General features: G+C 39.3%; 2 protein-coding genes across 6 annotated transcripts in view; both read right to left on the bottom strand.

The window, feature by feature from the left end:
• The window catches only part of LOC113668328 (fibroblast growth factor receptor 4-like), a 151,756-nt gene that overhangs the window by 113,193 nt on the left and 10,714 nt on the right, over nt 1-27,849 (bottom strand). For 3 of the 5 annotated variants that reach the window (XM_089195542.1, XM_089195543.1, XM_089195540.1), the window contains exons 1-4: nt 20,747-21,008; nt 20,302-20,619; nt 13,103-13,417; nt 12,523-12,837 (exon numbers count right to left, since the gene is read on the bottom strand). In XM_089195542.1, coding sequence (XP_089051668.1) covers nt 12,523-12,837; nt 13,103-13,417; nt 20,302-20,619; nt 20,747-20,864 — 1,066 coding nt within the window. In that variant the 5' untranslated portion in view covers nt 20,865-21,008. Of the gene's footprint in view, nt 1-12,522; nt 12,838-13,102; nt 13,418-20,301; nt 20,620-20,746; nt 21,010-27,849 lie in introns of those variants that run through there. The other 2 variants (XM_089195544.1, XM_089195541.1) reach the window with 2 other exon arrangements.
• On the bottom strand, nt 23,916-24,847 carry LOC149049933 (techylectin-5A-like). Its single transcript, XM_089195589.1, has 2 exons — nt 24,697-24,847; nt 23,916-24,543 (listed from the first exon to the last, which is right to left on the bottom strand). The coding sequence occupies exons 1-2, from the start codon at nt 24,707-24,709 to the stop codon at nt 24,293-24,295; spliced, it is 264 nt and encodes an 87-aa protein (XP_089051715.1). The 5' UTR covers nt 24,710-24,847; the 3' UTR covers nt 23,916-24,292.

Genomic DNA, 27,849 nt, shown 5'->3' on the forward strand with positions numbered 1-27,849 from the left:
TAGTTTTGTTGGCATCAAAAAAAAAATTTTTTTTAAACTACTTATCTCGTGAGTAACTGAAGGCCATAGACTCTCTTCGTCCTTCATTCTGCTTAACGCGATATCCGGTGAGACATTTGGTCTTTTGAAGAAAAAGCTGAGCCGGATTCAGACAAAAAGTATTTCACAGAAGCCAACGGGATAGACAAATCACCTGTATGCCACGCTAAGTGAATATCATAGCTACATCGCTAATTTGCGAGACAAGCTTCAGACCCATATTCTTTTCGTTCACGACTTCCACTATCCTAATTAATTTGCTTCAAAGAGAGAAGAGTAAATGACAAATAAATTTGAATAGAGCTAAAATCACATCTATTCACATACTATTCATATCAGTGCGTCGGTCTTTGTCTCTGAGCCTTTATGTAGCTACATGCTTGAAGCAGTTCACAGTCAGCTCTATTTGGCAGTGCTAAAGATTCAGAAACCATTTTATGTAAACGTTCGAAAGCAGTTGGCTTTTTATTATTTTAACTGTAGTTTTCAGGAAAATTTAGGTAAGAGATAAGAGGGAAGTAACCTTTGAAATTCTCTGGTCTAACCCTTTAACTTCCGTGAGTGACCAAGACAGAATTTCTCCTTACAATATCATTACAAATTCAAGAAGACAAGAAATGAGAACCAAGAAAGGTATCAATTAGGAGGTTTGATCCAATACCAAATTCTCAGAAGTAACATTAGACGATTTGTATAGCAGACAGTAAGGAGAATTACTAATGAGATCTTGAGAGTTAAAGGGTTCATATGATTTAACCCTTTAAACCCTGAGAGTTACTAGCATCTAATTTCTCTTCACAGCAGCACCCCTGGATTAGACATTAAGTTCAGGAGAATAAAAGAAATGATCAACAACTTGACGAGCTCTTGACCATTAAACGAATTTCTCCCAGTCAGCACCATAGGGAGTGAACAGAGAACAATTTTGCTGACTGATTAAAATTTCGCAAGGGATTTGCATAAAGCGTATTTGATCGATAATTTTGCCTTGTAGTTGCTTTTTCGGCAAAGGTTGATAAGTTGAACAAGCTATATTTACTTTCTGCTTCGACTACCGTATCATATATCTGTTTGTTTGTTTTTAGAATTTCTAAACATTAGTGAAACACATGGACACGGACTCTGCAACATAGTGGAGCTGTTAGTCGTAAAAACAAAAATGTCTTCCTCACGTCAGAGTACCAAGATCTGTCAGCCGAGCCCTTTATGTTGCATGGGTTATCTGGGTACTCACATGATCAAGGGGTAGATTGAAACCCCTCAAATAAACGCCCCTATTCTTTTTCACTGATATCTCTGTAAGAGTACCAGTAAATTGAGATCAACCAGGTTCATTTTCCTTTATTGCTTACTTAAGGCTTATAATACAAAAACAGTGGTCTTCGTCTCAGTTTCTCAACTATTACGTCCATGTGAGCGCACAGTTCCTTCAAACGAATGATCTCGTCGTCGTCCAATTTTGTGACCACAATTGCTTGGCTGGTCGTTTTAGCCAGGAAGGATCCAGGGAGAGCAAGTCCGTTTTCCAGTCTTCTTGATCCTCTTCAAATAAGCATGGTGCAATTCACAACGAACTTTTAAATACAGACAATTGTACCCATTTCCGGCTAATAAATGAAAGCATGTCATATTTACATCCTCTCATTAATTGAGCGGAGTTGACTAATTTACCAACACAGGAGCTACTTCCATGAAAATTACCAAGGAAAAAAAAAAGGACTGAGTTTCTTTAGCCCACGAGCATAACAACAACTAAGATTTCTATGACTTTCTTTTTCACCTAGCTTATTGGTAACAAGATGAACAGGTCATTCAATTCAAGACTACTCAATTTTGAAATACAGCACAGCATGGTGCTAGGTGCTGGATTTTCTGTCCACTCATTTTACTTCTACTTCAAATCAACTCTGCTAGTGATTTCATCCTCCATGATGTTGATATATGTCCTCTGGAACAGAAGAATCAAAGCGATGAAAAAATGACAGGTTGGATACACGTAGGAAGCTCAGTAATGATAATAGTGATAATGGATAATAATGACAAAAGGAACAAGCGAGCGGATGAGAAAAGATGAAAAACAGAACCCAAGAAAAACGAATTAAACCTAATACACACGACTTTTCCTTTGGATGTAATTTTAATTTTAATAAGCCATTTACTACGAAGAGAGTTTCGATTTTTGCTGCCATTTCCCTGGACTTATATGACTCCTCGTTAGATGCAAGTCTCTCCGGCATTTGAAAACTGGAGGGGTTGAAAAAGTTTCCGCGTAATCTACTCAAGTGTAATTAATTGAAAAATGGAAAAGTTGAATGAGGAAGGAAGCAGTAGGGAATGGCTTAAATCCAGTTTCACTCACCTTTACTTCTCTTAAGAGGTATTCTAGCTCATTCACGATGTCAGTAAACGAAGGTCTCATCAAAGGATTCTCGTTCCAACAAGAGCTCATTAACGTATACCTACAAATGCATTGCATCATTCTTTAATTTTGAAGACCTCTTTAGTCAACTAGCTCACTCAATCTTCACCCAACCAAACTACGGAGCTTCCATGACAGCGACATCCCAAATAGGTTGAGTTCCCATATCTTACGGGAGGCAGAGTATTTCGTTGACCCAGTCACGTGACAAATGCCTCAAGCTACTTAAATAATGGAAAAAGTGTCAACTGTTAACATGTAAGCAAATATATGTAAGAAATAGACGGTCTTACAAATGATCGAAACACTTACAGTTCTTCCGAACATTGGTGAGGACGAGGCATCCGATAACCCGTAGAGAGCCGACTTACCAGGGAAAGTGGTGATTCGATGTCAGGGTATGGCAACTCACCTGTAAAGCAAAATCAGTAACGAAGTTTGCTCGATGGTAATAGCTTTAAGTTTAAAAACTTAATGGATTATGAACGTGTTACTAACCGAGCCGAGGTTGTGGCAGTACGGACTGAGCGCAGCCAGGTGCGCACTAAAACAACCGAGGTCCAATATTCCACAGTAAGACTTGAGCAAGCGAGGTTAGTCATATAAGTAGTTTGTTATGAGTCACTCGGACCAAACTTGTTAATATTGTATTCGCCGACTTTCGCCAACGAAAATATGCAGTGTATAATCGTTTTCTTGGAACGGTCAGTATGGACAAACCCCGACCCGAACTAATGACCACTGGCCGAATTTACTGAATTCACTGAAGGCTTGAATTTACCAATTTACCTCAGGACCACTTCGCCAGATGATAAAGAGTTTTAATATAGCTCTCCTAGGCATAGAAATCATCGAACGTTTATAGACCTACCATGTGTTGCTATTTCCGAAAGTAGTATGCCGAACGACCAACTGAAAATGATTAAGAAAAAGAACGCGTTCAGTTAAGGGTATCTACTGTTTTCGGAAAATGAAATAGCGGAATTTTTGAAAATAAGTGTAAGAATTTAACAAGTGAAAGTTCATCATAAAAATTATATATATATATATATATATATATATATATATATATATATATATATATAACTTTTAGGAATTCTTAGATTCCAAGCGGCCACTCAATTGTAGGTTGAAAGTGTACCAGAGTCGTGAGTTATCACGGTATAAGCCGTCGAATGATACCAGTGGCTGATAATACGATCTAACCTGGCTTGGGACACTATTAAGAGGCAATTTGTTCAAGATATATACATGGACATCGAGTGGAATACAAAGGAAGGAAAAAAGGAGAAGAGGAACTCCTCTCCAACATTGTTCTCGGTACGTAAAAATCTCAGCGGCCTTACGTGCCTCAATCTTGACCAAACATATTGATGGTGGACAAGGCTACCCCTTCCACGTCAGACAACGTAAGTTTCTTTTTGTTTACTTACACATCGCTCTTGGATGTATAAACTCGATCTCGAAGAGATTCCAAAGACGACCATCTCCATGGAATTTTAACCTGTTGATAAAGGTGTAAATGTATCATTACGTAATATTTAATGAACAAGCACAGAAGGTATCATGCCAAACAAAGCGTATGCTGGCCTAATTTAGCAGGAAATAATTAAATCTAGCCCACGATAAAGTTCTGACCCTCTAAAGTGATACTTACGTGTACTGTTTTTATAGTGAAAGAGTGTAGACAGAAAAAAAGTGGTTTATGATAAATAAATAGATTTAATTCAGGGTTTCTTTGAGTTGAGCTTATGCGGCCCCGGAGAAAAAATGAGTGGTCATATTTAAACAGAAATTTAAATTTCCTGCGGCTTTCAACACAAGAAGAAAGATTAATAATGAGTGATCCAGTACTTACACATGAAGTTTTGATGTATAATCCATCGTCTGAGATGTTCCTTGCTAATCCAAAGTCTCCAACTTTTGCCACCTTGCTTGAATCAATAAAGACATTTCTCGCTGCAAGGTCGCGGTGAATGCACTGAAAAGAAAGTTGCCGTTCCGGATTTCTATTACACAAATATTATACCAAAGCATGTTTAGAATGAGTCGAATTTTCACCAAGAGTAATCGTTGAGATAAATTTTTTGGGATTTGCCAACCTTCCGCTCTTCTAAATGCTGCATTCCCAAGGCCACCTGCAGTGCAATGTTCAACAGCTGTCGGTCGCTCAGTTTACAGCAGACATTTGCATATTCGTTACTTCCGTCATCCTTGCTCTTCAAAAGGCTTTCAAGGCTACCACCTCGGACTAATTCAGTAACAACAAAAACTGTTTCTGAGGAGAGAAAAGTTGGCTATCAGGAACTCGACGACGGCTTACGGGCTGCATGAAAGAGAGTTTACGAAATCGCAAAGTTATCTTGTCATTAACTGGGACAGAAAAATTAGAGGAGATCAAAGAGAAAGACATAACTCGAAAAAATTTTCACGCGACCGGAACTAACCCCAATATCATAATTACCTTGTAAACTTCAGTAAAAAATAATTACCGGTGGCATTTTTGCGCAGGTCGGTGAGACTGGGGATAGATGCCCATTCTATGCCATTTGTATGGTCGAACGAAACCTTACCTCCGTGTACCCATGCTCCAATTAAATTGACAATGTTCGGATGTCGGCCAGCTTGTTTCAGAGTCCTTATCTCGTTTAACAGCGCGGCTTTCTCAAGTGCGCTTGCATCATCTGCATAAAAAACGTGAAAAGATTTTAAGTTAAACTCCTTCAATTTCTTTAGAGAATACCGAGTGTAATTAAATGACTTCAGAAGCTTATGATGACATTCAATGGTCTCAAAAGCATCTACGTGATCGTATTTACTTACTGATCCCTCCTGACTGTAGGAAAATTTAAAACTTAGAAAAGATCAGTGCGAATAGAATAAGACTCCTATGCATACCTTTCAACTTTTTTACTGCAACATCAATAACGTTTCCGTTCTTTCTACCACAACGACCTTTGTAAACGATTCCATATTCCCCTTCGCCGAGTACTTCTTCAAGCACTTCGAGATCATCCACGTCTTTCGCGCATTCTTCTTCAAGCGCTGTGTTAAGAGATGTTAGCATTTGATCGCCACGTTTGTAGCTATCCATGCCACTGTCTTGATGCGGAATCAAGTTGACATCATTACGACCATCTTGAGCACTTAAATAACCACTGCGTGAGTTTAACAACTTTTCTGCCTGGTCTTTTTGATCAAAGATGGGATTTCTGAAATTTTTTTCTCCAACATCTGGTGGAGTAGGAATCTTGCTTCCCTCTAAGAGCATCGAATCGACACTCTCTTTGTCTTGTGTGGGGTCTTTTCCCTTTGGTCGCATATTGGTATTTTGCTTTTCATCATCTACCAGCGGAGCGACATTATTTACCACTAAAGTCGCTGAACCGTTCTCATTATGATTGTCATCTTCCGCTATCCCCTCAGCCAAATCTTTGTTGGCCATGCAGATCACATAAAGTTCTCCCTCATCCCTGTTACCCTGTTATTGAAATGGATAGAATGTCAATATCTTCAACAAATAACAGTTCATGGTCACTAATGATTTGGTAATCGAAATGCCCAATCATTCAAAACAAAAAAAATTAAGTATTCTTTCCGATTTCATTTAGCAGCAATTTAGTTGAAGAAAAAATATCGTTTTGAGAGTTGGACAAAGTTAATTTTTAAACTTTTCTATCTTAACATCAGTATGCATATTCCCCTTATTGCTCCTCATACATTCCCTCAGTTGCTGATGAGGAGAATTTGTTTCATAATCCAGAACTTTTCTTGTTGGTGACCATTTCCTTTATTCTCATCACCTTGATGTGCGATTTGAGGGTGATATTATAAGGAGAAATTAGATGCTAGTCGCTCTTAGGGGTTAAACAATCTATGAAAAATACCTGGCTATTTTGTCCTGCACGTCGATAGAAAAACGCCATGGTGCACCCGCACATGATTGTCATTATGGTGCCACCAAATACACTAAGCGCAGTAATCATGGAGACTGAACGATGCCGATCTTTTCTCAGTGACACTTTTGCTGGATACAACAGTTGAAAGATGAGGAAAAATTGCATACAGTGAGAGTCGGCAAACTTGAGAATTTTTCAATTACTTATCGTTCCTGTGAAATTTCACACTGAGCTATGTTGCATAATTGCCCCTAACGGAAATTGAACATAAAGTTACAAACTGTACCAATGTGCGACCTCACCTAGCTGCTTAATGAACAAGAACGCATATTTCGATGCTATTTCTCCAGCGCTGCTCTTTTTAACACAATAATATTTTCCGTCGTCTTCTTCCTTCACTTCTCTTATTGACAGCTGACTTTGAATTATTTTTTTGTCATCCAGTAAAATTGGAATTACTCTTGCCCTTGGGTTTGCCGGTTTGCAGCATTCGAATTATTGTTCTTGACCCATGTGATATTTGGCTTCGGAAGACCAGCTGCAGAACAGTTAAAAGTTACATTGGAACCGAAAAAAGCAGTTTTGTAGGGGCCGGCTACGCTTAGCGAAAATAAATACGACACAACAACTTGTATGCGTTCAGATTCCTTGTATTCTTGTAAAGAACGATTTACATACGAGGATCTATTCGGCGACAATTCGAAGTTGCTGCTTCTAACAGGATTGCCTCAAAATCCTTAGCTAAAAACTAAACTTGACAAAAAAAAGGCAAAAAACTACAAACGACGCCCAAGCAATGCACACAGTGCGAGAAACTGCGCCCTAAGTATATTGTTAGCGGTGCTATAGTGTGTAAGTACACAATTCAACGAATTATACACCCTCTCTCCCCGAAAGATGACAATGGAGTCTTTCTAAAATTAACGCAATTGCTGTTCACTGAATTGTTCTGGCTTGAAATGGTTTGTTTTATTCTTCAATACGGCTCTGCAACTTCTCCGCTGGCAAAAGAGGCTTTCTAACGTATCAAAAAAAGCGGATCAGTCTGAAGTTGTGTCTCTACGGTATACTCCTTCTGTTGTTCTAACGATTAATTGGCGTACTATCCCTTCACTCTCCGGGAAGGTCCGCTCCACTTAAGCTTTTGGCCTCTGCTCTCGAGGCATGTTCCTGTCTGCCATCCTAAAAACCAATTCATCAACTCTGAGATTAGGCTCCGGACATAGCCATTTCTGTCGCACCTGGAGCGTCGGCAAGTACTCTTTCGTCCATCTGCACCAAAATTCGTTTCCGAGAAGATGAATATGTTCCATCTTGCCTTGAACTTGTCCGACTCTTCAAACACGTTTAGGAAAAAGGACGGGTTTCTACGTAACAGATGAATATGGCTCGGCATAAGTCTGGCGGGTCACTCGACACTGAAATTATCGGTCTGTCGTTCAAGATCTTCTCAATTTCTACTAAAAACGTTCACAAAGTTTCATCGTTGAGAAGTCGCTCTCCAATTAATGAGTACAAGATTCTTCTGATCGAGCTTATGAGTCTTTCCCAGACTCCCCCTCGGTGGCTCGCTGGTGGTGGATTGAACTTCCATTCAATTCCTCTATTAGTCAAGGCTTGGATCCTCTCTTGATCCCACACTTTCTAAGCCTTAACAACGTCCAGATCGGCTCCTCTGAATTTAGTACCGTTATTACTGTGAATAACTATTGGGGGACCTCGTCTACTAACAAAGCGTAGAACTGCGTTGATGAAGTAATCTGTAGACAGGTCTTCGGCCACTTCAATGTAAACTGCTTAGTATCTTAGGCAAGTAAACATGCATTCTAAACGCTCGGTTAGGGTAGCATTCTTCCTCGATCTTGTCTAGGGTCCACTTCTTGCGTAAAGCGGTCCAGAATAGTCTAATCCTACGGCAGCAAACGGATAGATAATCCTATGACTGTCAGAAGAGACTCGAACCATGGAAAGTCGTGCAGTCACTTGCTCTTCTAACTTGGCATTATAACGCCTGCAAACGTGACACTTGATGAGAACACGCTTCACTGAAGAAACTCCCCTGACAATCCGAAGCCGTTGTCTTATTTCTGCTAAGACATTATAGACTCCTACGTGTCCATTGAGATGGTGATAGTGACGAATTATTAACTCAGTAACTGGGTGCTTTCCTGGCAATACCACTGGGTACTTAGCATCGTACTTTAGATCTGAATGCTTCAATCTTCGTCCGACACGCATAATATCCCTTCTTCTTCAAACGGTTTAAGTCACTGACTTGTCAATGTCTATAGGAAATGAATGTCTCTGTACAACCTTCACAATCCTCTTCTCTGCTTCAGTCACTTCGGGCACTGATAAAGGGGTGGGACTGAGCTTCAACTCTATATTTGAACTTGTGTTTCGTTCAGCCCGTAATTTTGGATGTGTAAGTCTGTGTAAAAACACGAATATGCCACGCGACTAATCTTCGCAGCCGATCCCATTTAGGATAACGTTGAAACAGGAAACACCAAAAATTTTTTTGCACGACAGCTGCTCCAACCGTAATCTTCGCTCTTTTAACTCCTTCGTCGCTATTCTATGGGGATTCTGCCCCATTTCAATGTTTCCACATTTATAGTTTCTTGGTCTCCGAGGCTTTTATTTCTCAAGAAGTATAGTCTGTAGGGTTGTGTTCTGATCTCACATGACGCCACTGCCTTGGTTCTGACTCTTCCTGTATAATGGCCACTCGGTTGGCAACAAAGGTAACAAATCTTCGCGTTTCGTCGGCAATATACTTCAGAAATATTATCGAATCGAATCACTCCAGTAAGTAACACTGTCAATCCTCAATCTTCCTTCGAGTTACTTAATTAAGATCTTTATTCAGGTAGCTGCGGTTGATTCTAACTACGGCAAGGTGACTGCGTTCTTCAGTGGTCTCACGCGCGATTTACCCATGACGAAACTGCAATGTATCTTTCCTTGAAGTGAGGCGCAGATATGAGACTTTTCGATAACCATTCTCTTGCGACGCATCAGCAAAATGATGTTGCTCTGCCCGTGCAACTCTACCAAAGCTTTCTGGCTTGAAACATCTCGAGATCCTGAATCCCTGCATATTCATAAGGCCTTCTCTCCACTTTCTCCAACGCAGACGAATTTCCTCTGGGATATTGTTGTCCCAACTTAGTTTTAATTTACACAATTCTTGAGTGATTTCTCTTCCAAGTTGAAGTAACGAACTGGCAAATCTGAGTGGATCGTGTACGGTCGCAATCGAGGACAGTGCTCCCTTACGATTCTAGCTGTCTCGCTCGCTAAAAACGAAGTCGATCGTATCACGTTCTACGTCCCAATGGATTCCTAAAGCCTTATCCAGAGGCAAATTGTCGGATTTCAAATCTAGATCCTTAATGTGCGGAGCTCGTTCTCCCACTAGAACGCTGACAAGACATCACGACGGTTTGAAATCCATTTTGGGAGCTGGAAGCCTCCTCTTCTTCCTCTCGAAAGGGAAGTCGAATCTGATAATGCCCCGTTCGTGTCGCCACATTCTTCATTGTACATGCGCTCTAGTTGTATATCAAGAACTTCACGCTTGTTGTGTATTATGTTCTTCCCTCTTGTCTAACTGCAAGTTGATAATTTCTGGATGATCGCTGCCTATCAGGATTGTTACCTTTTTATCTCCTGTTTCGGGTACACTGATGTCAGTAAAGTGAGGCTACTTCCTTATTTCTTCGTTGATTGCCATATGTCTTAGCGTAAAAGGAAGACTCCCTGCGGTTGAAACATGGCTAAGGTTGAACTCTGTATCTCCTTCGAGAGACTTAACGTTCAGCTGAACCTAAAGGTCGGTCCTTTTGTGTTCACAATTGACCGTCGCCATCGTAACACTAGTCGGCTTCATATCATTCAAATCTAACTCCCGCACAAGGCCCTCGAGGCAGGAACTAGAATCTGACCACGAACACTCACATGAATAAATATCTCTTTCGCACCATTGCGACTACTGATTTTAACTGGGACAACCTTCAAGCACACTCGAGGTCGACTGGTCCCTACCACGCCCACAGTAACAGGCACACTAAGTGGAGTTGTAGTGTTCGGAGGATTAGCGGAGATCTGCGACAGTTCCTTTTGCTGCACCATTCCATTCATCACTTCGAAACGTATCATGGCCGTTAGTCTTGATGCCACTCCCATTTCCGTCGGCTATACTGAAATGGATTAGATATAATGGTCTTAGCCACACCCTGGCTTTAAGCATGGGAATCCTTTTGGGACACTGTTCCGCGCTATGTCCCTGTGAGAGACATGCTCTGCAAAGTCGGTGTTGTCTTACAGTCTTTGAACGATCTCTTAAAGAGGAAGTTATAAATATCCGACAGCTCCAGACTCCATGTGGTCCCGAGCACTGTGGACACTTCAGTGGAACTCCGGTAGGTATGGCGGTGCCCTGCTGATCTTCTTCACTGTGGGTAGCAAGTGTTGTGACTTTAAGCGTGTAATCTGCCTTTCCTTTGCCAGATTCCTTACTTTCCCTCCCAGCACATGGAGAAAACTTCAGTTCTTTTCCATGTCCATTTTTGACACGTTGTCCTGCCTCTCTAAAAAAACTAACAAAATCCAAATACGCAGATCGACCTTTGCTCTTGATGAGATCTCCTGCTCTATCGACCCACTTTCTTTTAAGACCTTCATCGGGAAGCTTTCTCATTAACGAAATTATCACATTCCCACTGAACTTTATTAACTCTACTTTTGGTAGCGATGGACCTTGGTTGATCCCTTGTTCAATTGTTTCCAAGCTTCTGACTGCTGCGCAGAGGTCAGTGACTAAGGAGAGAGGTACGGGTACTGCATTGGCAAAGGTAGGTCTGCTGTGAAACAAATGCTGGGTAGATTTCAGTAGCTGTTGCTATAATAAGCGGATGTTGACTGGAAACTCGCTGGTGATAAGTTCTCAATAGAGTACACTGGTGGCTGAATTGTGTCAGGTGCAGGTGTTGTAGTTAGTTAAGGAGAGTGTTGAGTCAAAGAGCTAACTTGGGAGTGAGATTCCCTCCTAAAGCTGACGCCGGCGACCAAAATTGGACTCAGATGGAAGCCTTTATTTCTTCTGTCATCTTTTTCTCTCTCCATTCATTCTTCATACCTGCCAACGGTTTCTTCTACTTCTGTTTTTCAACTCCTGCGCCTGTAATCAAATCTTGAACGACATTCCGACGTTTTCACAGTTCTCCTAAATGTCCAGCTCTCCGACGCCCAGCATGGACAGTTCTCTCAGTGTTGACTTCCTCTTCATTCAAAATCTCGCTCGGCGCTTTCTTCCTAGTTTCCATAGTTGAACCTCGAAGATTTTCGCCAACAGAAATTAAATCCACGTAGCTTACGGCTAACAATGGCCATACATCCAAATTTCCACCGCTCTCGTCGCTCCTAAACGTGTTGACTTCTGACAATTTATTCGGCGAATCTTCAGCAACATGACGATTTACTATACGTGCGATTCTTCAAAGACAACTTTTACCTTCGAACAACTGGCCGATTTTCTTTTCTTTTTGCCGGTCAGCTGATGACAAACCACTCTTGTAAAGAGATCTTGACATAAGAACTCTAACTTTGAATTATGTAGGGGCCAGCTAAGCTTGGCGTAAATAAATATGACACAACAACCTGTATACATCCAGATTTCTTATATTCTTGTAAACAACGATTTGAAATACGAGGATCTGTCCGGCGACGATTCGAAATTAGTGCTTCTTACAAGACAGCCTCAAAATCCTTAGCTTAAAACTAACCTTGACAAAACAACAGCAAAAAAACTTCAAACGAGGCCTAGGTAACGCACATTGCGGCGTTATAGAATGTAATTAAATTCAACGAATATACAAGTTTGGTTCACCGGATCCTCAACAGTCCTCGCCCAGTTATCTGAAAGCAAAGATGTGAAAGAAGTACGGGAAGCAAATAAAAAATGTTGATACTCGGTAAGAGGAATGAAAGGGAAATACTGTGCATTAATTAAGTATATTTAAAAATTGCCTAAATTAAAAAAAATCAAAAGCGCATTCCCTTTTGCCAAAGTTTCTTTCATCCCTTTCCAAAGAAAAAAATGGTCGTTCCATGATAAAACCTGATGTCAAGTTAAGAAGTAATATACAGCATACGTCTCACCTAAATCTTCTATGGACAAGAAAGCCGGGTTGGATGCTTTTTCTCCCACAGTATTATTTGCAACGCAGTGATATTTTCCTTTATCTTCTTTCTTTGCATCTTCTATTACCAGTTGGCTATGAATTTGTTTGTCGTCCAGGGCAGTGTTAATGTATTTTATTCTTGGGTTGGACTGTATAGCAAGTGGATCGTTGTTCTTTATCCATGTGATGGATGGCATGGGAAAACCTTTGGCGGTGCAGTTTAAAGTTACGTTGAAACCAGCAACGACGGTTTGGTTCTTTGGATCCTCGACAGTCTCCGGTGCTAGGAAAGCTGAAACCGACAATTCCAGATGACAGTAAAAATTTTGTTAGGAGAACATAAAAAAAGGAGTAAGAGAAATGAAAGAGAAATACCGTGCATTATTTAAGGATTTTCAAATTTAAAAAGAAAACTTAATTTTTGTGAATTCTAAAACTGTTCCCCTGTGACTATAATTTCTTTAAAGTTTCTTTCATCCCTTTACAAAGAAAAAAATGGTCCTTCCATTATAAAACCTTGTGCCAAGTTAACAAGTAATATACAGCATAAGTCTCACCTAAATCCTCTATGGACAAGAAAGCCGGGTTGGATGCTTTTTCTCCCACAGTATTATTTGCAACGCAGTGATATTTTCCTTCATCTTTCTTCTTTGCATCTTCTATTACCAGTTGGCTATGAATTTGTTTGTAGTCCAGAACATTCTTAATGTATTTTATTCTTGGGTTGGACTGTACAGCGAGCGAATCGTTGTTCTTTATCCATGTGATGGATGGCATGGGAGAACCTTCGGCGGTGCAGTTTAAACTTAGGTTGAAACCAGCAACGACGGTTTGGTTCTTTGGATCCTCGACAGTCTCCGGTGCCAGGAAAGCTGACACCGACAATCCCAGATGACAGTAAAAAATGTGTTGGGAGAAGATAAAAAAAATTGAGAACTCGTAAAAATATTTTTAAAAACTGAAGGGGGCACATAAAAACAGGAAAAGTGGGTTAATAAGCGAGACTCCAAAAACAAAAAGCGAGCTTTGCCACGTTTTAGACATCCTGGAATATTTAGCCTCACGTTTTCTCCATTTGCAATCCATTTTACACATGCTTCTTCATTTCTTGTTGTCCATGTTACATCGTCTCTACTTAAGAGTGCATGCGCCTTAGAAACGACCGATAATTTCTGGCTAAAAATTAAAATCAGCCGATTTATTTCTTCCAAGTAGAGGTTACCTAATACTATTTTAAAATGAATTTCTTCGCTTCAGTTTCGCTTTAAAACAAAAATATCGAGCCGCGAACTTGTTACGTCTGATTGTAGCAAAATCTGTCCCAAAATATGCCCTTTCAAAAACCGGTTCAAAAATCACTATCGCAACACAAACATCGAAAAACTGCAGAAGCGAATGATAAATAAATTTTCAAATATTGCATATCAAATTAGAGGGAGCGTTGGAGATGATTTTAAAATAATTATTTCTACAAAATCCAACACTGTTAAAGGCAATCACAGTGGTGAATCAGACATTAAAAGGATATACGTTACGTTTCTGGAAAAACATTTTTCGGCCAAAGTATATTGACCTTGTACAAAGCGTTCAAAGTTGCAATGTTTACCGTTATGGTGCTACTTCGGCGAAACACTTCTCTGTTGCCAATACGCCCATGGATAGCGTGGTAAATGTCACTTTAAACCTTGCTAACCGCTCAAATACCATCCTAAATAGAATGGTATGGTATTAAAAGAGACAGGAAGATGAAAAATAGGTAGAAAAAGAAAATAATTTACATTTACCATCTGCTGAGGTGAGGTAAATCTTGGAAATGTTATCGCGTGACACCACTCATTTCTCAATACTACGGCGGAATCCAAGGAACTGCGTAGAATACAAGTAAACTTGAAACAACTCTTCCGCCGCCAGAAATCCTTAAGTGAAACAGTTTTATATTATTGCCATGAATGATGATGATGAATTCAGGTGAAAATTAGCCTCATAGTGTCCATTTGGTACTTAGGTGGGCTAGATGTATTTCGTTACATTCCAACGGACGTTACGGGTCAGCACTTACAGGGGTCAGCGGACGTAAAAATAGAAACAACTAGATAATCATGGCGGATTCTTGTACTTTGTCAAAAGAGGGTTTCCTAGACTGCGGATCCTCACGTGGTCGCACGGAGACAGTGTTTCTGTATGAATGCCGGGATGATGTAACTACACATCTAAAAATTGTTTTTTGTCGCGTGCAAATCTGAAAGAATACGAGGTCATCCTGCAAAGGGCTGGCCTCGACTGTTTGTCTCATGAAGAAGTGAAAACATAACGTGTTTATGCTCGCCATCGCTATGGTATGAGCGAGTACTGGAGGCCTTCAAAGCTGTGTCTTTATCCAGGGCACAAAGGACCACCTACCAGCGTCAAAAGTCGTGATCAACCCTGCCATGGACAAGGAGGTGTTTCAGTTGTTTGATATATCTGTGCCGATAGGCTCACGTAAGAAAAAGACTCACAACTTTTGGAGGATTTCTTTGTCATAAAAATTTTCTTCTTTTACAGTGCTTGTCTTATAGGGTATTTTTGATTACTTTTCTTTTATCTTTCGATTAGCTATATGTTCATCCTGTCGTAAAAAAACATAAAGCAGATGCGAATTTTACATCGTTTGCTCCTGAAGAGGAATGTACAAAAACACATGCTGAAAACCGACTCTCTGCGTCTTGAGGGAATTAACAACAAAACTTTTGACGTGCTAACTCTTTCCGAGACTTGGCTGGATTCCTCAACAAGTGATGCTGAAATAAAACTCCCTGGATTTGTGTGCATAAGGTTAGATCGCACTGGCAATAAAGAGGGATATGGCGGAGTTGCTATGTATGTAAGAGAAGATTTGGCGTTTCGTTTGCGGAATGATATCAATACTGGTGGACAGGAATGTTTATGGATTGAGTTAATTCGAGATAAATGTAAGCCAACGTTATTATGTTGCGCTTATAGAGCACCAGATGCCGATCTCCGCACTTTTATTTCGTCTCTGCGAGATAGTATGCCTGCTGTTGATCTTGAAAAATCGGATGTGGTCATTTTAGGAGATCTAAACGCAAACATGATGCCTAATTCAAAATTGCCCAAGAAAGACAAACAACTACTTCTCAACTTCTCGCGCGCTTTTGACTTCACACAGCTGATAAAAGAGCCTACTCGAATATCTGACACCTCACAGACCTTGATTGACCTGATTTTTGTCAATAATGAACATCGCATTGTTAAATCTGGTGTTGTTCCGTTTCCATTGAGCGACCATTACCTGGTGTTTTGCATTCTAAAGACTGGTGTGTACACAAAAGCACATCCAAGAATGTTTGAGTATCGCTCTTACAAGAATTTCGATGCGAATTCATTTAACGAAGATCTTAGGAATGTTCCTTGGCACGTCGTTGACAATGAAAACAATATCGATGACGCTTTATTAACTTGGAACAAACTGTTTTCAGAAGTTGCAGACGATCATGCACCTGTCAAACGACGACGTGTGAAGGGAACACCTCTTCCTTGGATGAATAGCAAAATTAGCGAATCAATGAGAGATCGAGACTGGTATCATCGTAAAGCACGTAAATCGAACTCAGAAAAGCACTGGAACACTTACAGGAAACTGAGGAACAAAGTAAACCGCTTAGTAAAATCTGCTAAGTCGAAATATTACTGTGAAATGATCGAGGAAGCCAGAAGAGATCACGGCAAAATGTGGAAAGCTGTAAACGAAGCATGCAATCGTAATTCATCCTCAGAAAAGGTTCAGTGCATCATTTCCGATGGCATTCAGCACACCACTTCCAAATCCATTGCTGTTGCTTTGAATAGCTTCTTTGCATCCATAGGCAAGCGCCTAGCTGACAAAATAACGACTACCTGGTCGAATTGCAACTTGGTTTTAGAACAACCGTTGTCTCAGTTCCAGTTAACTGAACTAGAGGAATCGTTTGTGCTTCAGCAGCTTACTTCTTTGAAGACAAATAAAGCAATTGGTTTGGACAAAATTAGTGCTAGACTACTCAAGAGCTCTGCTAATACAATCACTCCCTCCATCACTAAGCTGTTGAATCGATCGATTCTTACTGGTAAATTTCCTAAATTGTGGAAATGCTCAAAAATTACAGCCTTGTTTAAATCAGGCGACCGGTCAAATGCATCGAACTATCGACCTATCTCTATTTTACCGACACTCAGTAAAATTCTCGAGAAAGCCGTGCATTCCCAGTTGTACCAATACTTGGTTATTAACAACCTTCTCACAAGGAAACAGTTTGGATTCAGGAAGGGGCTCTCTACTGAAGCTGCTTTGACATCATTTGCTGATGAAGTCTTATTGAACATGGAACAAGGTAATCTGTGTGGGGCCGTGTTTTTGGATTTAACCAAGGCTTTCGACACTGTGGACCATCGGATTTTGTTACGCAAGCTTTCCAAAATTGGGTTATGTGAGAACTCGCTTCAGTGGTTCCGCTCTTACATTACTGACAGGAAACAGCGTACATGTTGTGGGAATGAGTTGTCTGATGAATTGCCAGTTACCCATGGGGTCCCTCAGGGAAGTATTCTGGGTCCTCTGCTATTTGTCATCTACATTAACGATTTGCCAAGCGTTCTAGATGCCTGTCAAGCATCACTTTATGCAGATGACACGGTGATCTACTGCTATAGGTCTTCCTCTCAGGAGCTGACTGAAAAGCTCAACCAAGACCTCCTGGCTGTGGCGAAATGGCTGAATGAACATAAGTTAACACTGAATCTGGACAAAACCAAATGCATGCTTATAGGCAGTAACAAGAAGTTACAGAGGAAAATAGCTCTAACTGTTTCAATCTTTGATCATTGTATAAACAATGTTACTTGTTTTAAATATCTTGGAATCTTAATATCGTCTGATTTTTCGTGGACAAATCATGTCGAATACATGGCAGGGAAAGTTAATCAAAGGCTTGGCCTACTTAGACGCATTAAGCATTTGTTACCGTTTAAGGCGCGCATCCTTTTTTATAAAAGCCTTGTTATGCCCTTATTCGAGTATGCTGATTTAGTTTGGGGAGACAAACATAATGTAACTTTAATGTCTAGTTTGCAAGTGCTTCAAAATAAGGCGGCTAAAATAATATTAGATCGACCACTGTATTCCTCTGCGTCTGATGCGTTAACTACACTGAAGTGGTTAACACTAGAAAAAAGGCGCTTCCAGCGCCGATGCGTACATGTATATAAATGTCTTAATGGTCTCACGCATCACGAATTAACATTAGTCACTCAGCAAGAACAGCATAGTTACAACACAAGAAATAAAGCAAACCTCAAAATTCCATCCGTTAAAAGAAACTGGGGTAAACAAAGAACTGGCTATCATGCTGTAAGTGATTTTAACTCGCTGGACAAAACTATACGAGCCTCTGATAATGTAAATATTTTGAAGCGTCAGATTTTTAATTCATTGATTTAAGTTTTGTATTACACATAAGATACATTAGTTTTTAGTAGCATCTTTTAGCATTTTTATTCATTGTAAATTTTTAATTTTTAATTTTCGAGGTCCTTTTTGTAAACCACTTTTTAGTGAAAAAGTTTCCTCATTAAAGATTGTCATTACTTAAAAAACGTACAAGTTAATGTATGCTAAAATTGTAGAAATATCTTTTCTGAGGAAGTACGGGCTGAGAACTTATAGGTGTTTTATGACAGTACACAATATTCATTATATGTTCACTTTATCTTCTCTGTGAGTAATAAATGAAGTTTTAATTTGATTACAAGGCTAAGACAAAGATTACCTGGTTGTTTCTATTTTTACGCCCGCTGACCCCTGTAAGTGCTGACCCGTAACGTCCGTTGGAATGTAACGAAATACATCTAGCCCGCTTAAGTACCAAATGGACACTATCTGAGGCTAATTTTCACCTGAATTCATCATCATTCATGGCAATAATATAAAACTGTTTCACTTCAGGATTTATGGCGGCGAAAGAGTTGTTTCAACTTTACTTGTATTCTACGCAGTTGCTTGGATTCCGCCGTAGTTTGGAGAAATGAGTGGTGTCACGCGATAACGTTTCCAAGATTTGACTCACCTCAGCAGATGGCAAATGTAAATTATTTTCTTTTTCTACTTATTTTTCATCTTCCTTTCTCTTTTAACACCATTCCATTCTATTTAGGATGGTATTTGAGGGCTTAGCAAGGTTTAAAGTGACATTTACCACGCTACCATGGACGTATTGGCAACAGAGTGTTTCGCCGAAGTAGCACCATAACGGTAAACATTGCAACTTTGAACGCTTTGTACAAGGTCAATATACTTTGGTCGAAAAATGTCTTTTCCAGAAACGTAACGTATATCCTTCTAATGTCTGATTCACCACTGTGATTGCCTTCAACAGCGTTGGATTTTGTAGAAATAATTATTTGAAAATCATCTACAACCCCTTCATCTAATTTGATATGCAATATTTGAAAATTTAATTTTTCATTCGCTTCTGCACTTTTTCGATGTTTATCGAATGATGTTTCATCGAAAGGCCTTTTTCTTCATAACTGCATAGTTTTCTCATTATTTTGTGTTGCGATAGTGATTTTTGAACGGGTTTTTGAAAGGGAATATTTTGGGACAGATTTTGCTACAATCAGACGTAACAAGTTCGCAGCTCGAAATTTTTGGTTTAAAGGGAAACTGAAGCAAAAGAAATTCGTTTTTAAATAGTATTAGGTAACCTCTATTTGGAGGATAAAAATCGGCCGATTTTAATTTTTAGCCAGAAATCATCGGTCGTTTCTTAGGCTTAGGGCCTCTTAAGAGTGCTGTTACTAAAGGCAAGTTTTCACTGGCGACGGAGTTAGAGTCGGATTCGTAGTCAGAGTCGTAAGAACACTTTCAAGCGAGTGAAAACTGAAAAACAGAATCATAAGCGGAGTCATAAGCTCGACAGAATAGGACTCAGAAAAATCAGAACGGTTTGGTTTTTTCCGTGGTGCAAACTAGGTTGTCGCAGTCGCGAGCAGAATCGGAAAAAAACAACCAATCACATGCCAGTTCTCAGGCCCTTCCAGCACAGTCTTCCTCCTACGACTCTGACAATTCTTAAAAGGATCGTAAGCGCCGGAGTCGTAAGTGATAACGGTATTTTTCTTCTGATTCTGTCGATTTGATTTTTACTTGATCATATCGCTCTTTGCTCATGTTTACAAATCCGACTCCGTCTCCGTCTTCTTTCAATGGAGAGGAAGTTAGTATATAGAAGGTAAATTCCAATACGCAGTTTAATGCACCTAACACTCGGCCACATTCCCCTCTCTACTCAACAACATTTAGAAGTCCCTTTCAATTTGAAGTATCATGACAGCTGATTTGAATGGCAAGGCGCGTGGGACTGAAATTACAAGTTACCCAGAAAAGACTGATGGAAGTAAAGAGATAAGAAAAAAATCACTTCCCTACTTGTTAAATTTCAGTCCAATTTTTGCCATTAATTTATGTAAATCGTTTCGTGTGACGAGAAGCAAATCAAAGTTACAAAACGTTTTGGAATAGCTGATAAGATAACGAGAATAGGTCGTCCTGTGTTGCTCTTCAGGCTACTGTTGTTTCGAAAATCGCTTTTGGTACAGGTGCGAAACGACTCAACTGACTTGGTACGAATCGACTTTGGTGCGAAAAGACTGGGTACGAAACGTCTGGTAATCGCTTTATTTTGTTTCTCGAGGAGATAACGTTAGTTTTGTTGCTTACCTTGTCCAATTTCGACAGTTTTTCGCCTGCAATATCCCTCATAATCATTTTCTGCCTCACAAGTGTAATTTCCAAACTGTGCTAAAGTCAACCCCTTGAGCATTAATGTACAACGAAGTTCTTTTCGTAGTTGAGGATTTATGCATCTGACTCCAACTGATCTATTCTTAGGATCATACCACTGAATAAACTTGATCCTTCTCCTAGGAAGTACCACGTCCTCAGACCTTGGCCACGCTATACAAGTCAAATTAAGAGCTTCTCCTACAAATAGTGTGCGACGTGGTGGAGTCGAGGGGATCTTTATTTCAGGTATCACTGGACGGCAAAGAGAAAATTCCATCAATAAGTTTATCAGAAAAATTTTGGTTTGATCAGTGAGGATGTAACCTTAATTAAGTTGAGCAAACACACGCAAAAAGAAATACACATGGTTGCCACTAACCAGTCTTGGTGTTACATTTCTTTGTCGTTTCTGCGGATGGAAGGTTGCTTAGAGCACTGGTAACAAGCAATAGCAAGAGACAGTTTCTAGCGTCTCTAAGCCAATGTGTCTCTAGCATTCTGTTCGTTGGACGAGCGTTCAGTTCTTCACACAACAGGTGCCTAAACGTAAAATTGACTTCATAAGGGACGAATCGAAGTGATGGGAGGCCGGGAAAGATGGGATAAGATGGGGCAAGAAGTGACTGCAATCTAAGGAACTAAAATTATGAAGGATAAAAAAACTATGAACACATGAAAACTTTGGGAAAGAAAATGAAATATCATATATCTGTAAAACTTTATTACAACTCGTGATGCAACTTTTGATTAAAAAATCCGACTCCCGCTTCGCGGTCGTCCGATTTTGCTAATCACTCGCGTGATTACAAACCAAATTGGATTCCACTCAGTCATGCGGTCTTTTTGAAGCTCGAATAAATGGCTTTTGAGGTCATTTAAATGCGGCCCGAGATACGAGGATGGTGGCAGCCAATTCCACTTTCCAACAATCTCTTCTTTTTCTACTGCATTGTACTTACTCGTGCAAAAGCTAAAAATGCTACAGGTAAAAGGTCTTATTGCAGAAACTCGATGTTTGTGACCAAACAAATATAGTGAACGTAAATGACAGCCCGATGGCACATTAGCAGTCTCATGCAAAATTTCATATCTTATTACCTTGGCAACCAGTCCTCACAAAACTTTATCAAAATGTAAATTGAATGTGTATGATGACTCATAAAAAGAAGATCGAAGATAAAAAGATTAAAGGAAGAGGTAACATTGAGTCACTCACCCTTCGTACTTGTATGTACTGTAATGTACTTGCGTGGTTCCTGAAAAAGCTCAGATGTTGTTTATTTGAAAAAAGTGTTTTGTTTTTCACTAACTACTCAAATTTATGGATGTTCACGACATTGTTGCACAAGAAGACAGCTCTGGTCGATTCTCACAAAAATAAAGTAGTATTTGACGACTGATAACATAATAACAAAAATAAAATGGTAAAGGAGAGGATAAGGGAAACGAATATTCAACCCACCTCCAGCCGTCCTCTTGTCATAGCAGACAGGAAAAACGAAATATGATAATATGCAACTTTCTGACTTAAGAATAAATGCGAAGGAAACAGATGTTTTTGACTACAGATGTCATAATTTGAGTGTTTTTCGATCAAATAACATTCCTGATCATTTTATTTAATCCTAAATAAGGACAAGTAAGGCTATGTTAACAGACCGGTAGAGCCTCTATTGCTGATTGTTAGACATATAAAAGAGTGTGACTAATGGTACCGAAGTTTTAGCTGGCTATAACTGCAATAGAAGCTTCTCCATAATCGCTACCAAAGTTTAAAATCATAGAAAATAATTATGATCTCCACGGTACCAAAAAACTGGGTTTCTCGCTATAAATCCACTCAAAGGAATTGACTCGAAAACCATCTGTAAACACTTTTATAGCTGTGGTAACGTATTTCTTTCCGTCATATAAATGTTAATTTTCCATATCCTTCAACAGCTATGTACCTCATTGAATATTAAGTTGCAATATTACAAAATAAGGAGTACCCATTTTGATGCTGGCTTAGGTTTTTTATTTTTCTGTGAATTAGACGGTTACAGTCCTTATTTATTTCTTTTTTTTTTTCCTTTTTTTTGGAGGGGTGGGTTATGGAGAAGAAAAAATATGCGTAGTTGCTATCCCGCATATAATTAGTTAGACGCGTTATTGAAAAAATGATAATTATTTTAGAGCTTCATCTCTGTCACAGTTAAATACGTCAATTTTCTGGGGATCACTAAAAACAAATTCATTAATTCTACTAAGCCGAGATCAGACCAATTTGGAAGTTCTATATATTCTTAACCAACATTTTTAGTAGGAATTGGAACACAATACTTATTTGTTAAGTCAAGGAAAGTAATTGATAAAAATCAGTTGGTGTAGTCATCCTACATTAAGTTCGGTTTTCTACTGAGATACGTGATGTACATATTAACAAGAAGGCTTTAATTTGACTTTGCGTGATGCAAATATTGCTTTCTTTATCTCAACGTGCTTCATCAGGCGTTTACACTAACCCGATAGATCAATTATTTCTTTTTTTTTTTCCCTTGGCACCAGAAGTTATTTAATGAGGAACGAAATGGAAAAATTTTTTCCTATAAGTTCAGACATTTATTACCTTCACAATAAAAAGAGTCTGATAGAACCTTTGAAAACGAACGTTTTACAGATTCTAAAGAAGAGCCAAGACATTTGGAGGGAACATTGCCCATTGTCGTCGCCCAGGAGTTAGCACCTATACGCCGACGGTGATTCGTGGCAATTTCAGAATTAACGCAGCCGATCCCAGAATTTTTTTTATCATAACTATTTCTTTATCTAGACAGGAAGTTTTTCATTATACCCATGGAGAGTTTATTTATTTAATAACTTCCTTCTTACTGAGAGTCTTTGAATAATTATAAGGCGCACGTCAAAAAGCCGGCGGCAACGAGGATATGGCAAAACATAAGATCTATAAGCAGAACATTGCCTCAGCACGTGTGTTTTTTAAGCCTTTGTACATTTCTTAGCCATCCACCGTTAAAAAACAACGTGGGAGCACCAAAATTTGCGTAGTCTGAGAACGGGAACCCCGACAGAGAATTATTTACGTTTCAATTTGCAACTTAACGCTGCTGACATACGCTATACTGAGGTTTGAGAGTGGAGCCAACAATTTCGCGAAATTCCGCCTTATGAATTTATTGTTAAAACGACGTCTTCCTTGTTGTCGTCCCGAATGCATAAAGTTCCTATTGAATATACGGATCATTCGAAGATTTTATTTTTAGGGCAGTAGCACGGCCAAAATGGAAGGCCTGGCTGAGAAAAACCCTCACGAGGTTTGATAATTCATGATATCATGCGAAAACTGAACTCATTAATTGTTGTATTATAAAATTTTTAAACAACCTGCCAAAGAAAACACTTCAAATGTTTGAGAACACGACACGAACAAGGGGCTTGGAAATTAGGCAGGCTTTGAACTCGAGATGATAATCCAACATCTGCTGTACATATTGGGTATCATGTCAACTTTACACGCTATGTCATATTGATTGTATGCTCACGACCAATTGGATGACACAACAAGCATATTTTGCTTTATTTTATTGACCTTATAAAAATTTTCTAGAATTAATCCAGAGTTTTGTCTATATCTGTGGAGGCGCTTTTCTGTCTTCTCTACCGACAAAATTAAACCCCCCCCCCCCTTTTTGCAGTGGATTCCTTTGAAAAATCCTTGAAATTCAAGTCAAACACTGTTTTCCTTTTAGGATCTCAAGCGTTTTTATTGTACTCGATCTCTCTTTAAGTCTCGATTAGATTAACAAAGTAGCCCGTCCAGAGATCAGGCGAGTAGTTCACGACCGAATTGTAGTTAGGTAGAGCCATTCGTGGTAGGTGTTAAGGTGTGTGACTTCAACTTTTGGAAACAAACAAAACAAAAATTCTAAACTTGCACCGGTCTGATTTTCATTTCAGCTTTCTTGACGGAGTAGTGATATCCTTTCCAGTCATACCAGTTGACTCCGTCGGCATAAGATGAGTGCGCTCCGTGATGGTACAGTCCATTCAGGTTGGAGCGATGACAGCCATCGTACCACCAAGCTCCTTTGTAGGTCACAGCACAGCGATTTCTGTCCTTGTCTTTGGTTGCGAAGGGCTGGCCACGATGAAGAGAAAGAGAATCGCCCGCAGTTCCTGAAAAATGTGAAGTCATTAAGGCCGCGGAGGAAATTTGTCCCATGATGCCATGCAATTATAAAAAAAGCCCATCGACGAGCTATCATATTCTGATTTATATATCTGCACTGGCAACAGCAAACACGTTGTATTCGGCGTAAGCAGTTTTACCTTTGGTGTCCATCAGATGTACACGGATCTTGTTCTTTATTGTTGTTGTAAGACGTTGTATCTTGTCCAGTCCCTGCCAAAACTCACCATACGGATTACCAAAGCTATTCTTGTAATCGGTCCAGCGGCGATGGAAGTCAACCGAGCCATCCAGTCTCCTCTGAAACACTGCCCCCCCCCCCCCCCCACCGGCTGTCGTTTGGTCACAGAAGACTTAAAGGCACCGAGACCATCAGGGTCGATTGTATAAACGCCGCTTGTTATTTTACCAGATTTGTACAGCTCAGCACAGTTCTTATTAACTGTTGGAAGACATAAATGGATTTGCGCGAGAATCGTAAGACTTTGTTGATAACATGACAAGCTTCTCCATTTGTCTCTTACCCTCAGTACAGGTGCGTCGAGATTCACTGAGCGTCTTGTTTTCTTTGATAGAAGCAATGTCGTTTTGCATTTCGAGAAGTGTCTCTTTTATTTCCCTAAGGAGAGTTTCTGTAGATTCTTCCGAGATGAGAAGAGGTTAATCAGGACAGGATAGACAAGATTAAAATCCATAGGATTTCCTTTATCTGAGGAACAATTCCAAAAAAGTGGAAAAGAAAAATGATGATCTAGTGTGAACATACCTTTACATAAAATGTTTCTTGCTTTGATAATGCTGACATCATTTTTAACGTGCATAAGCTGTTTATTCATTTCCTGAACAAGTGTTCCAATCTTTTGGTTTGGTGTTCCTGCATGGAGGCTGAAGTAGACATTTTTACATCGGTTTGTGGGTGAAGAACCGACTGAGGTACTAACGCTGTTACCTGGCTTAGCAGACGTTTGACTCACCACGATATAAGGGTCAAGAACAGAAAACTGCGATAAAAATCTGAGAAAACAAGAGTCATCATACTTATTGAATGTTGGCTCTAGTTTAACTGTCGATAACTTGAGGTTGTCACTGACTGGTTAGAACGCAGAAGTAACCCATTTTAGAACAACAAAGTGTGTGCGTCATTGAAATTATTGCGAGAGCTTTTTCGTGTTATCTTGCTCTTTTGAGCCCACTGTTAACGTCATCAGTTAAAATTAAGTCACCGACGGAAAAATTTCCCTCGTCTTCGACTTGAAAACAATGAAGGCATCTTTGGAAAAACTTTTGTAAGACCTTATTCGCTCTTTTCCGAATATGGTAATTCAGTCAGAATTTTGAGTGCGCGTAGTATATATTTGAATCGTGTTAGTTTATCCAATCGACCGTAAGGTGAATACAACTTATGATTATTCATCGAACTCATGGCGTTAATGGTCTCTTGCATTTCTCATCCTAAAGAAACACAGACTTAAAACCACACAGATCATATGAATGACTGCATGAGGAAAATGGTAAACTGTTGTTGACTGTTATCATTCAAATTTCCGTCATTGCTTTTTGTAAGGTAAGCCCTTAGCGAGTGGCTTTGTAGAGGGAGGTAATTTTCAGCTTATCAAAATGGATTGATTCAGCTGAGACCTGCTGTAGTCGTTGTAACGACTAGAAAGTAAGATTTGTTTTTTTTCCCGTTAATATACATGAAATAAATATGAACACTCTTTGCTGCAAGTTACTGACTTGAAAGGCTATGGCCCTAAAATTAGACATGATTATGGTATATAACAACACTACACGAACTCGTCGTGTTTTCGTGTTCAGGATATTTAATAAGCGTAAACCTAAACAGTGCTTTAATTATTTTTAACTTTTGTTGTGAACTGACCGTTGAATCAAGCCCGTCCATTTTTTTTCATGAAGCCGTTCCATCATCACTGAGTATATAGCAATTACACTATTTTTTTTTACAGCTCAAAGTTTATGTTCTTGTTTTTTTTTTCTCCGATGGAAGAAAAGTTGGTTGCCTATAAAAGATAAAATTAGAAACATCTCGGTGATTCCAAGCAATTAGTACATAAACAGATAGGAATTTTAGTTTTGTTGGCGGCAAAAAAACAAATTTTTTAAAACTACTTATATCGTGAGTAACTGAAGGCCATAGACTCTCTTCGTCCTTCATTCTGCTTAACGCGATATCCGGTGAGACATTTAGTCTTTTGAAGAAAAAGTTGAGCCGGATTCAGACAAAAAGTATTTCACAGAAGCCAACGGGATAGACAAATCACCTGTATGCCACGCTAAGTGAATATCATAGCTACATCGCTAATTTGCGAGACTAGCTTCAGACCCATATTCTTTTCGTTTACAACTTCCACTATCCTAATTAATTTGCTTCAAAGAGAGAAGAGTAAATGACAAATAAATTTGAGTAAAGCTAAAATCACAACTATTCACATACTATTTATAAGAGTGCGTCGGTCTTTGTCTCTGAGCCTTTATGTAGCTGCATGCTTGAAGCAATTCACAGTCAGCTCTATTTGGCAATGCTAAAGATTCAGAAACCATTTTATGTAAACGTTCGAAAGCAGTTGGCTTTTTATTATTTTAACTGTAGTTTTCAGGAAAAATTTAGGTAAGAGATAAGAGGGAAGTAACCTTTGAAATTCTCTGGTCTAACCCTTTAACTTCCGTGAGTGACCAAGACAGAATTTCTCCTTACAATATCATTACAAATTCAAGAAGACAAGAAATGAGAACCAAGAAAGGTATCAATTAGGAGGTTTGATCCAATACCAAATTCTCAGAAGTAACATTAGACGATTTGTATAGCAGACAGTAAGGAGAATTACTAATGAGATCTTAGGAGTTAAAGGCTCGTATGATTTAACCCTTTAAACCCTATGAGTTACTAGCATCTAATTTCTCTTCACAGCACCACCCCTGGATTAAACATTAAGGTCAGGAGAATAAAATAAATGATCAACAACTCGACGAGCTCTTGACCATTAAACGAATTTCTCTTAGTCAGCACCTTAGGGAAAGTACAGTGAACAGTTTTGCTGACTGGTTAAAATTTCGCAAGGCATTTGCATAAAGTGTATTCGATCGATAATTTTGCCTTGTAGTTGCTTTTTCGGCAAAGGTTGATAAGTTAAACAAGCTATATTTACTTTCTGCTTCGACTACCGTATCAACGTCTGTTTCTTTGTTTTTAGAATTTCTAAACATTTGTGAAACACATGGACACGGACTCTGGAACGTAGCAGAGCTGTTAGTCGTAAAAACAAAAATGTCTT

The sequence above is a fragment of the Pocillopora damicornis genome, chromosome 2 (genome assembly GCF_964200805.1).
Source record: "Pocillopora damicornis chromosome 2, jaPocDami1.2, whole genome shotgun sequence".
Classification (NCBI taxonomy): Eukaryota; Metazoa; Cnidaria; class Anthozoa; order Scleractinia; family Pocilloporidae; genus Pocillopora; species Pocillopora damicornis.